This window comes from Pecten maximus, chromosome 14, assembly GCF_902652985.1.
Source record: "Pecten maximus chromosome 14, xPecMax1.1, whole genome shotgun sequence".
Taxonomy (NCBI): domain Eukaryota; kingdom Metazoa; phylum Mollusca; class Bivalvia; order Pectinida; family Pectinidae; genus Pecten; species Pecten maximus.
In genome coordinates, this window is record NC_047028.1 from 23,238,506 (window position 1) to 23,252,057 (window position 13,552).

At 37.2% G+C, this 13,552-nt stretch overlaps 1 protein-coding gene across 2 annotated transcripts in view; it reads left to right on the forward strand.

The window, feature by feature from the left end:
• Positions 1–5,177: 5,177 nt before the first annotated feature.
• Positions 5,178–13,552, forward strand: part of LOC117342810 (neurogenic locus notch homolog protein 2-like) — a 40,450-nt gene continuing 32,075 nt past the window's right edge. The window contains exon 1 of one of the 2 annotated variants that reach the window (XM_033905068.1): positions 5,178–5,690. In XM_033905068.1, coding sequence (XP_033760959.1) covers positions 5,601–5,690 — 90 coding nt within the window. In that variant the 5' untranslated portion in view covers positions 5,178–5,600. The remainder of the gene's footprint in view (positions 5,691–13,552) is intronic. The other variant, XM_033905067.1, reaches the window with a different exon arrangement.

Here is a 13,552-nt window from a genome sequence, read left to right on the forward strand (position 1 = left end):
AAAACTAGATGGCCACTTGATAATGTGTTAATTTGATATGATGTCCACCTCTGTGGAACTATTGAAGTATCAAGTCATTTGACATACCCTTGATCAGCTACACATAAACATGTGTAAGAGATCATGATGCAAAGAGCATTCCACTTCAATGCTCAACTATGGCTCTGCCACAACTTCTTGGATCATTTTCAAAAAAGATGTCGTGTGGTAGAGATTTTCTATATTGTTGATGGTTATCAACATTAAATATGGACTAGAATATAATAAAAATGTATGTTAAAAACCTAATGGGAGTTACTTCCCTTGTATTTAAGTTTGTACAGTGCAATAGCAGAGTAGTTGATTAGAAAGGATTTCCTTATTTGTACATAGTCAAAACCATATAAAAGTTAATGAATTTATTGTCGTCTGTTTTGTAATTTATCTTAGGAAACCACACAACTTCAATAGTACTTTCATTTTCTAATCTCTATGTATTAAAATATAATCCAGTTTGCCTGACTCTGTCTTTAATAGATGCAGATCCCAGGAAGGAGTTGACTTGTGTTCATCGGCTGGCAGGATATATGATACCAGAAATGATAGATGCGTAATTACTGTCTTCTTCAACTATATTTACAAATATTTTCTAAGATGATCTCACTTCTAGTAGTAAATATAACTGACATATCCAAACTCTCTGTGGTGCAACCCTATTTGTTCATCTGAGAAGCTCCTTATTAAATTTTAGGTCACCTGAGACGAAGTCTCAGTTGACCTATTGCAATCGCCTTTTGTCCGGCGTCGTGCGTCGTAAACAATTTATATTTTCAACTTCTTCTTAAAAACTGCTGAACTAAATTCAATGAAATTTTTCAGGAAGCTTCCATGGCTGAGGGTGAACCAAAATTGTGAATTATATGGTCCCCACCCCCCAGGGGCCTGAGGGGCGGGGCCAAAAAGGGAGGTCTCAAGTGACCTATTCTAATCGCCTTTTGTCCGTCGTCGTCCGTCGTGCGTCCGTAAACTTTTTACATTTTCGACTTCTTCTCCAGAACCACTTAACAAAATTCAATGAAATTTGGCAGAAAGTTTCTATGGCTGAAGGTCAACCAAAATTGTGAATTATATGGTCCCCACCCCCCAGGGGCCTGAGGAGTGGGGCCAAAAAGGGTCAAATTGACTAAAACTTCAAAAATCTTCTTCTCTACTCTCAGATATGGTGGAGTCAAACACTCTTTATAGATGAAAGGCTCATCAGGTGCTTTACCAAAAGTGTGAATTTCATGACCCTGGGGTCTCACGTTTGCCCCTGGGGAGGGGGTAACCTTTACTATAGTTTATATAGGGAAATCACATTTTTGACTATTATTTGTTGGATTTGTATTGGAATTCATTCTAACTTGTATCAAATTATCAGCATGGGATGACAGTTTGATGGTATGTACATGTTGGCCCTAATTGACCCCCAGGGGCTGGTGGGCGGGGCCAAAAAGGGTCAAATTGACTAAAATTTCAAAAATCTTCTTCTCTATACTCTCAGATATGGTAGAATCAAATACTCTTCATAGATGGAAGGGTCTTCAGGTGCTTTACTAAAATTGTGAATTTCATGACCCTGGGGTCTCACGTTTGCCCCTGGGGAGGGGGTAAACTTTACTATAGTTTATATAGGGAAATCACATTTTTGACTATCATTTGTTGGATTTCTATTGGAATTCATTCTAACTTGGTTCAAATTATCAGCATGGGATGACAGTTTGATGGTATGTACATGTTGGCCCTGGTTGACCCCCAGGGGCTGGTGGGCGGGGCCAAAAAGGGTCAAATTGACTGAAATTTCAAAAATCTTCTTCTCTACTCTCAGATATGTTAGAATCAAATACTCTTGATAGATGGAAGGCTCATCAGGTGCTTTACCAAAAGTGTGAATTTCATGACCCTGGGGTCTCACGTTTGCCCCTGGGTAGGGGGTAAACTTTACTATAGTTTATATAGGGAAATCACATTTTTGACTATTATTTGTTGGATTTGTATTGGAATTCATTCTAACTTAGTATCAAATTATCAGCATGGGATGACACTTTGATGGTATGTACATGTTGGCCCTAGTTGACCCCCAGGGGCTGGTGGGCGGGGTCAAAAAGGGTCAAATTGACTAAAATTTCAAAAATCTTCTTCCCTACTCTCAGATATATGGTAGAATCAAATACTCTTCATAGATGGAAGGGTCTTAAGGTGCTTTACCAAAATTGTGAATTTCATGACCCTGGGGTCTCACGTTTGCCCCTGGGGAGGGGGTAAACTTTACTATTGTTTATATAGGGAAATCACATTTTTGACTATTATTTGTTGGATTTGTATTGGAATTCATTCTAACTTGGTTCAAATTATCAGCATGGGATTACAGTTTGATGTTATGTACATGTTGGCCCTGGTTGACCCCCAGGGGCTGGTGGGCGGGGCCAAAAAGGGTCAAATTGACTGAAATTTCAAAAATCTTCTTCTCGATCTACTCTCAGATATGTTAGAATCAAATACTCTTCATAGATGGAGGGCTCCTCAGGTGCTTTACCAAAAGTGTGAATTTCATGACCCTGGATGGTGGGGCCAAAAAGGGTCAATTTAGTTGGCCGAAATATTTCAAATCTCAGGTGACCGTTAAGGCCCTTTGGGCCTCTTGTTATTGGAATTCATTCTAACTTCGTTAACGTTATCAGCTTGGGATGACAGTTTGATGTACATGTTGGCCCTGACTGACCCCCAGGGGCTGATGGGCGGGGCCAAAAAGGGTCAAATTAACTGAAATTTCAAAAATCTTCTTCTTACAACCCAAATAAGGTAGAATTAAATACTCTTCACAGATCGAAGGGTCTTAAGGTGCTTTACCATAATTGTGAATTTCCTAGCCCTGGGGTCTCGCGTTTGCCCCATGGGAGGGGATAAACTTTACTATAGTTATAGGGAAATCACATTTTTGACTATCATTTGTTTTATTTGTTTTGAAATTCATTCTTTCATTCAAATTTACTGAAATATTTCAAAAATCAGGTGATCGTTAAGGCCCATTGAACTGCAACACAAGTAAATGCTTATTGCCCCCCCCCCCCCCCCCCCCCCCCCCCCAAATAGGTTTTGTCCCATTGCTATAAAGAATACTTGAGGTGATTAGACCCGTATCACTTTATCTAGTGCAATTACTACATACACACAAAGGATAGGTTCACTAACACAGAGACTAAAAAGTAATGTTTGCAAATGTAAAATTAAAACTGCTAATCTCCTGTTCCGGTCACTGCCAATTCCTCGAAAGGCATTGTGGTATCCATGCAGTACTGAATTTATAATGGGTCATGTATAACTCACTGGTACTGGGTGGAGGAAGTAAACATTATCGAGATTTATCACCTTAAATTGTGACGTACTTCCCCCCCCCCCCCCCCCCCCCCCCCCCGGAAACACAAATACAAGGACTGTAACCGAGTGTCCGTAATCAGAGAACGGATGTCTTAAAGACAAAGTTTGTTGTTGAAAAAATTCATTGTGTGTTATTTTTTATACAATAAGTTTTTTAGACATTTATTTTGAAGTCTTCAAAATTTGGGACTCGTTATATAAAAGTGCTATACAGTATAACGCTCGCGGCAGACATCTGGGACTGAAAACAGCAATCGGAGATGTATAAAAGACGAATTTTAACACTTTTGGTTGTTAATTTAATAGTTTGCCGAATAATGAACCACATACTTTACACGGGTTGTAATCCATTAGAGGTTGCTGTTAAATTTGATATTCAGTTTTTTTGTCATTTGAAGCATGGTACCTCAAGGCTTGATTCTATGTGCACTATTATCTATACATAGTTTCTCTACCTTTTCCTCACGTTACTTCCCTTTTGTCCTCCTCTTTTTCTGTGAAGAAATTGAACATGTACTAAACAGCACAGACCTTGAATCACCGAACAAATTGGAGAAAAAAACATGATTAGTGACTTTTAATCCAACAAAGGCGGAAAGGGGGGGGGGGGGGGGTGTTCATGCCAAGGCTATATCTACAAATCATGAAGAATATCAATAATTGAAACGAGATGTACTACGTAGGATTTATTCTATATGGTCTTTTATTCTATACAATGTGAGTGTGAACTTTGGGATGGATGTTCAGTATCAGATTGATATCAGAAATAACACAAAGTAAGGCCGTCCGCCTTATCACAGTTTTACCCCCGTCATATGTAAATGTTAAGCTTTATGTCTAAAAATGAGCCGTGAGACACTTTCCGAGGGGGAAAAAGAAGAAAACCAAGTCTGGTGTAAAAAATGGATATTACCACCAAATTACTTCTATTGACTTGTACACGTCCTAAAGTTAGCGACACTAGCAGAGACATATGTCTCTGACACTAGAAATAATTATAGAACCCCACATTCCAGACTTTCTCATACCAAATCTTCATTCTTCGCCTTCACTAGCAACCTTTAAAAGAAGTCTGACAGGCGCTTCTAAGGTAATTAATACCCAGTTTATAATATTCTCGTATTGAGAGAGAAGGATGACTATTTTAGATACTGTAAGTTAAGACATCGATGTAGCCAATGGCCCAATACCAATGATCCCATTTCTTCGATAATCGTTATGAGAATGCAGATTGTTTCTTCTTTCGGATTGTGAAAATTATGAATAATTTTATTCGGACATTTGCGAAACTTGGAAATGAATGTATATGCCGATAATAAAACTTTGAAAAAAAAAAAACAAAAACAAAAAAAAACCCACATAAAGTGTCTTGTTTTGAACCGGTGCTGCAAGCTCAAGGTGACGTCAAATATCGAGGACTGATCACCCCGCCATACATACATACATTGTACCTTTAAAATGAATTAAATTAAACGGTATTTGCCGAATAATTAATTTAAAACTGCATTATACCCTAAGAGTGTTGAAATAATGTGTTAAAAAGAGATGATATCTCGTGATATAAGCCTCTCTATGTCGTTCACCTGTCGTAGTGTAACAGTCACACGACGGTATATACGGTGATTAGTGTAGATGTCTCGCTGTAAGCCATGGCTTAGCCCTTAGATCTCTCGCGTCGCAACATGCAGGTATGCCCATCCCCGGGGCCAAGAAACAATGGCACTTCGTCACGGCCGAGCGAACACGCGCTACAGCAGAGAGAGAGTTACGTCCCCTGAAGGCGATGAAGACAAGATAGTGCAGTGATGTTACATGGCGGGTTGGTTACTCAAACGCTGACACCTGTGAGGAAGAAAATAAGGACAACTCCCTGCTGAAAGTGCTCATCCCTAAGTCACGAGAACGTTGGCGTTTTTAATATATATATTTCCCGTAGAACGTCATTTGCGGTTTGGACGAGGGGAAAGAAAGCAAGAATATTTCTTGTGGATCAAATGTATAAGACGGAAGGAAAGTAGGCTAACTCCATACCCGTTCTGATATATCTTCTTGTGCACATCTGGATTCTCCCGGAAAGACAGAGGGGACATTTTCGGATAAGATATTAATATGTGATTTTCGATTTTTTTTCAACTATGTTGGATGAATAGTTATGTGTGTGTAATTTGTGTTTTTAATTGAGACATATTAATTCCATCCGGAAAATGGATCGCACTCCGAACTGGATAGATCACATGAGAGAGGATACAGTCGCGAAACCTTCGGATGAAGGATACTGGAAATCTGGAAATTCCGTAAGTAAATTTCCATGTTTTTAGATTAAAAAGGGGGAAATGCTAGCTAAAACGGCGAAACTATTCTCTCCAAATGAAAATACGTTTAGTATTTTTACTCCCGAGATCTTAGAACATGTATTCGTTACATAAAAAAAAAATCCTATTCCGACAAAATAACTGGTTTAAAGCATGAAATAGACACTTGTCACAATAGCTCATATATTGAAAACAAAAGACATTGTACACATAATGCACATATTGTTGAAATGTCTTTGCCTTTTAGCACCCTCTAATTTAAGTCAATCAACGTGATAAAATTGAAAAAGAAATGAAATGTTAAAAGAACGGCCTCATACAATTCCTTTCATTATCGTCAGTTTTTTCATACATCACTGTTAGTACACACTCCATTTCATTGTGTTTCCGTAAATAAATTTATTACATGAAATCATAATAAAATATATTAATATTATTTTTCTAGCATTAAAGACCATAATTTTTGACAAGCACATTTTGACGATTTGTGTTCTTCTTATAGTCAATGAAAAATACCCCTTGAAAACTAAAACTTACAGCTACTAAAAAACATAGTAAATTCTATTGCTTTAATAAGATTATTTCCGGGTGGGCGAAATTGGGAGAAGTTCCCTGGATTGGCGTTGGTAGTGGAGACTGAGATTTAAGGATTGGAATTGACTCTTTTGATCTCGTACAAAATTGAATGGATATATTATGAACCACGATTTTAAAAAGAACTTCTACTCAGCTGGAGCCAGTTTTCCCGATAGACATAACATCTCTCGCGGTTCCTTATCGTGATCTTGAAACAAAATAGACATAAAAAAAACTGTTTGAGCCTAAACAATATATATTTGTGCATGTATGCTTATAATATGTTTAATAAAAACTGACTAAGTCATGAAGACATTGGTCATAGCATTGTAAAAGTTTGGCAGTCGATAATAAGTCAGTGTCGTACTAGGTTTAACGATAAGGAGACACTAACCACCTATATAGACTTATCGATACGTCATACCTCAACTGTCACCTGTCAATACATTCTCATGTCTTTATTGTCATCGCTGTCGTCGTTACCCCTCGTTACGATGTCTGATGACCTTAACGTGACGTATTGACCAGCTGACCATTGTCCAAGAGTACTGGACTTACAAAACCTATAAAAACGGTCATTGTGAACATAAGCACGAACTTGCGAACTTTTTGTGGAATTTACATGGGGCGGTGTGCGTTTTGAAACTTTCAAATCTTATACAAGAATTACTTTAGACATTCTTTTCACTAGTTATTACCTTTAATTTTTATATTTTAAACTTTATGGTTTTATTAAAGCTTTAGAATTATAGGTATAAAATGTTTAATAAATAGTATATATAAAACTAGAAATTTGTGCAATATGAATGTTCGCGTTTTATATCGACTCCCACAACGGCCTAAAATAACTCGTTAAAATTAAATCTATATTGCTGCAGAGGACAGTCAGACAGACGGACGCACGGAATGGTGGACAGAATCGGGATAAAACAGTACGTCTCTGACTTCGTCGTGTAGGGACATAAAATGGATAAAACTACACCAGACATCTAGCTGTCAGAATGTCTGTGTCTGGTGTAAGGGGCTGGGGAAACTCGGGCTAGGATAAAAAAAAAAAAGAAGATAGTCTTTCTTTAAAATTAGAAGGGGTCAATTATGTTTAATTGCTCAGTGGTCAATCACAAAATGTCGTATCTAGTTATAATGCCCATTCTGAGGCAAGTTCACGATAGTGAGTTAAGAAGAAGTTTCTGGAATTCAGAAATCCAAAGACATGACAATTCTTCCAGGAATGCAAAATAAACAAGGATATATTAAGTAGGTGTAATCCTCCTGTGAAAACTTTTACTGTAGAGTTGCGCACTAAAATATGCTTAGGTTTAATCATTTAATTGATGCACAGACAATCTATTTAACCAATAGGTGATAATTGATTATCTAACTAAAGTTGTTTATTTATTTGTTTATTGATGTTCATTAATTTACTTTTGAATCGGTTCATTGACTAGGATATATTTAAAATAAATGACAAGATATCTTTTTGACATTTTAAGTTAGTTGTTAACAATTTAATGATGCAAGTCTTTGGAGGTGAAATTAAAAACTCCAACGCCACTACTGTATAGATACAATCTGTAAGGTAGCATATAGCCTTAACCCTAATATGATTTATAAATATTTCGATTCAGAAGTTCGCCTTTGAAGTTTGTCCTTGTATATTTTCCGTGTATTTAAGTAGCAAATGTCTTCGGATTGATATCGAGAACACCTTTAGAGTTTTATTCAACATTAGTCTATCTCGATCTAAACGTAACAAATACTGATAAATTATCTACTAGTATATAACAAGCGTGATTTCATTTTCTCTTATTGAAAACATTTCCATTGCTAGATAGTAATATCCCTGCTTCCACAACCTTTGGTGTTCTAGAGCCTGTTCCTTATATTAGTGATAAATAACCTGGATTCGACCTAGACTTACATTGCAGGCGTTGTAGATGAAGCAGGTGTTGATTTCCTGTATCCTTTTAAAGCTGTAATTTGCTGATATTTTGCCCTTGGTTTTCCGACTTTGAGTTAGATTCGCGGCTTAGCTTACACATCAATATCCTGTTGTTGCGATTTAATTGAGAAAACAAAATAATTCAGCTTCAGCTTTATTTGTTTAATCCTCTTTACAAAACTACATTGTACAGAGAAAACACATACACACACATATAATATATAAATTCAACAAAAATACAATGTACATATGTATACATACAATTTGTTTACAATATATACAGTTTGTCAGTTTTAAATAAAGATATGTGTTATCTAAATTGACCGTTTTTATACCGTTCTTAGTGACCAAAGCTGTTGATAGGACGTTAAACAATACTTAACCAAACCATTTGGATAGTGAAAATCCTAAGATATATGAACAAGTAAGATGACATACAGGAAACCTGTAATGAAGTACCGTGCGGAGTTTTTTTTTCTTTTTTTTTGTCATGCCGTTTATTTTTTTTATTTAACGTCAAAACAGGGCCACAATACATTTCTATTGTTCCTACTAGTTATGTTCTTTCGAAGATTTGCTTTTTAGTGGATAATGAATTTACAAATCGACACTGAACTACATTTTGACAGGAACATCATTATCATTATTCATGTTAGAATAAACCTTCCAACTTTTGCTTGGTGTGTAGCATTGATGTCTTCCTCAAATTACTCGCTATTACAGGTAAACAGACATTATCTCAGATGTAACAAAACAAAACATTGTCATCATTGTTTTAGATCTTTTTTACTCGGAAAATATGCAGGAATAATGCCGGAAGACAATGACATATATTTGACTACAAAGCCTAATCCTGAGTAAAGGCAGACCGCCACAAGGTAATCAAGTCACCCATCAAAGCCTTTCTGCTAACTGTTACACGTGCTTTTGTGGTATTACATGTTCATACGTCAATGGGGAGGTCAATAAAGGTCACTATAAAGGTCACCAGAGTGTAAAGGTCACGCTGTTGTCTCTCGATATGGTGTTATACCGCTGTATCGGAGAAATAAAGTTATTGGTGGGAAGCAGATATATATCTCTTTTATTGTACATATATTGTAATTTCTGTATGAGGTTCATCGTCGGATACCGAAGGTTAATTGCACTACGCTACGCTACTACACATAGCGCAGTGCAATCAACCGTGGGTATATCCGACGATGCATGAGATTGTAAATAATAGATTATGTAAAATCTGATATATGCCACGAATAAAAAATGTATTGGTCAACGGGACCACTTGTCTGAGAATTAAGACAAGACTCCAGTACATTTAATCAAAATTTGTTTGAAACTTGAATGTGACACCTCCCCTTCTATTTCATCACACAAATGTAGTTTAAGGAATTAATATTTGATAGTTCTGTGGCAGGTCACTGGATGCACAGGGATTCGTAGAACGAATATTCATACCCTGCCTACACTGCTCTCCGGCAGGGTAAGAAGTCCCTCCCATTGCCGATAGTGTAGCAAGCCCCGATGTGATTCACATTGGGCAGTATAAGCAGTGGTAAAAAAATTCTCGGATAAAAAAAACACATGTAAATTGATGATTCTGGTATCTATTATGAATATTCAAGCAACAAACCTGCACATTACTTCAAATGTTTGACAATAAATAGTAAAATCCAAAACGAGCAAGACACACGGAGATATCAGTTTAAACATACCGCCATCTTTGATACAAGTGTAAAGGTCAATTTCCTTATAAGGAAATCAAAATAAATTGACGCTAATGAGGTTTCCCGCGAGATTTCAACAGAAAAACAGATTCTGAGTAATATATCTCGGTAAGGAAGGTCAATTCATTCTGAAATTATTTAATTACGCAAAGTAAGATTCGCTTTCTTCACAAGAGTTACAAAAGAGTGGTTAAATATCTCTGATTATGTATTTATTTATCGTAGTAGCTTCATCCATATATGGATCACGGGTTCCATATTTGGGTTAGAATCCTCGCGAGAGTTCTTCGAGAAGTATCATGGCAGATCACGGAGACAACTCCGAGCAGTATGATATCAGAATATGCGAATTAAAGATTTCTAGATTAGACGGTAGGCTAATACATTGCAAAATTGTATTAGAAATGTTTAATTATACGAACTATAACTCCAAAGTTAAACGATATCCGCTATTTGTAGCATTTTCGAGGTTCACTGTTTTGCTACATTACGAGCAATGGGAGGGAATAGTAGCTCTGACGACGACCATCTGTCAGAAATTGTCCGTCCGTCGTCCAGAGCTACGTTATCGCAGCTAAGGGATTCGGCGCGAATTCCCAACCCACGATCCGTACATATATGTATCATAGTACTGTAATATATATATATGGACCGTGGGTCGGGAATTCGTGCCAAGTCCCTGTGCACTGAATCAATAGAATCACAATATTTAGTCATATATGTCTAAATTTCAGCTGGATTTATTTTGAAAATATTTGGTATTGTTGCGTGTGTTTAATATCGATATCGAATACTAAAAGATGACACACAGATATTTTGGACAAACTGTAGTGAGAACATGTTTTATCCGTTGACCACGAACACGTCACAAGCTCTTGACGTCATTTCCATAATCCGTTTGACCGTTCACATGGTTAATGGGTTTAACGTCGGAAGTGTTTTGGTCATATTCATGAATAATTGAAAAATACTTTTCAAAGGACACACGCACTGTAAACAACAACATCACTTTCATAGATTTATTATTATCTATATTACACCTTTAAAGATTATTCAAGGTCAGATTCCCCCCTTGATGTTTAATAAAAAGTAGGACCATAAACTACTGATTTGACCAAGCGTTACCTGCCGGAATCAAAGTGTGATTAATAACGACCAACACCCAATAAAACAAACCTGTCAGTCCATTGTTAGTAAGGTGACGGCGAGGATGGTCAGTATCTATCTAGCATACCGACACAGTGATTGGTTTACTGCTGTCAGACTAAGTACAAAAGGTGGGCCATTCTTTCCAAATATGGTCATGTTTACCAACAAATTGTGGAGGTACTACATGTGATCACATGATCATTAATCGATTGTTTTTGTATAAAGGTAGGGAAATAAAAAAAAAACTGCCAGAAAAAATTGTTTAGATGGAAATACACGAGATAAGTGAAACAGAAACAGTATGGAATACCTGAGTGCTGATGAAATCAACGCGTGGTATAATGGGGCAATACAGGTAACACACGTGATAGGGACTTACAGGTTAAACACGTGATAGGGACATACAGGAAAAACACGTGATAGGGACATACAGGTAAAACACGTGCATGATCGGAACATACAGGTAAAACACGTGTATGGTAGTGACATACTGGTTAACACGTGTATGGTAGTGACATACAGGTAAAACACATGTATGGTAGTGACATCCTAGTAAACACGTGTATGGTAGTGACATACACGTAAAACACATGTATGGTAGTGACATACAGGTAAAACACGTGTATGGTAGTGACATACAGGTAAAACACGTGTATGGTAGTGACATACACGTAAAACACATGTATGGTAGTGACATACATGTTAAACACATGATAGGGATATACAGGTAAACCACGTGCATGGAAGTGACATACAGGTAAAACACGTGATAGGGACATACTGGTAAAACACGTGTATTGTAGTGACATACAGGTAAAACACGAGTATTGTAGTGACATACAGGTAAAACACGTGTATGGTCGGAACATACTGGTAAAACACGTGATAGGGACATACTGGTGAAACACGTGTATTGTAGTGACATACAGGTAAAACACGAGTATTGTAGTGACATACAGGTAAAGCACGTGTATGGTCGGAACATACTGGTAAAACACGTGATAGGGACATACTGGTGAAACACGTGTATTGTAGTGACATACAGGTAAAACTCGTGTATGGTAGTGACATGCAGGTAAAACACGTGATAGTGACATACAGGTAAAACACGTGTATTGTAGTGACATACATGTAAAACACGTGTATGGTAGTGACATACAGGTAAAACACGTGTATGGTAGTGACATACAGGTAAAACACGTGTATGGTCGGAACATACTGGTAAAACACGTGACAATATACTGGTAAAACACGTGTATGGTAGTGACATACAGGTAAACCATGTGTCTGATAGTGACATACAGGTAAACCACGTGTCTGGTAGTGACATACAGGTAAAACACGTGTATGGTAGTGACATACAGGTACACCATGTGTCTGGTAGTGACATACAGGTAAACCACGTATCTGGTAGTGACATACATGGCAAACACATGTATGGTAGCGACATATAGGTAAAACACGTGTATGGTAGTGACATACATGTAAAACACGTGTGGTAGTGACATACAGGTAAAACACGTGTATGATAGTGACATACATATAACACGCGGTAAGGTCATGCTGTTATAAAATGCACATGATAGATGGTTTTGTAGGGACAGACATGTAAACTACGTGGTACAAATATCTAAAAAGAATCTTAAGAAACCCATTTGAAATCAAAATAATGGCGACATTCTGCATGACAAAATGATGTACTTTTTTCTATTTTTTTTTATTTCATAGGCCTACTATACATGTACCTACCTGTATCTTCCAATACGACCTAATCGTAAATCCCTAAAGGGTTTACTTCATAACACCTGTTTTAATCAATGAATACACCACAAGGTTATTCATGAATTGAGCTATTGCAGTTGGAAAACTTACTGTGTTATAGTTCCGCCTCAGGAGGATTCAAACAGACTTACATTATCAATAATTCGTTAACACGCGACAAAGAGAAACAACGAGGACGTTAGAAGGTATGGTGATGATGGAATCGCCTAGAACATGTGTTCATGGACATCTTGACGTTTTAATTGCTCATATCACTAATTGATGTTGACAGCGGAAGTGCATTGAATAGAAATTACATGTTTGGAATTTCCTATATTTGATGTACGATATATATATAGGTGTCTATTACCATACACTATTTCGTCAACATCCTCTTGTGGTCAGAAGTCAGGCGCGAGTCAACTGTACTTCCGGTCGACGAGTGGCCATATCTGTCTATCACTGTCCTGATTAATTCCGTTCAGCAGCTATAACGACGGTAACGGGGTATTGATCTATGAACACTTAAGCAGTTAATTATTCTACTATGATAAATAAGACATATTGCATGTCGTAGGTATTTTTGTCATCTTCGGGCCTTTCCGGCAAAACATATCGTCACTCATTCGGGAATTCCAGATGACTTAGGGCACGTCTTACTGTTTGGTCCCATTTCTCTGCCATGTAGACTG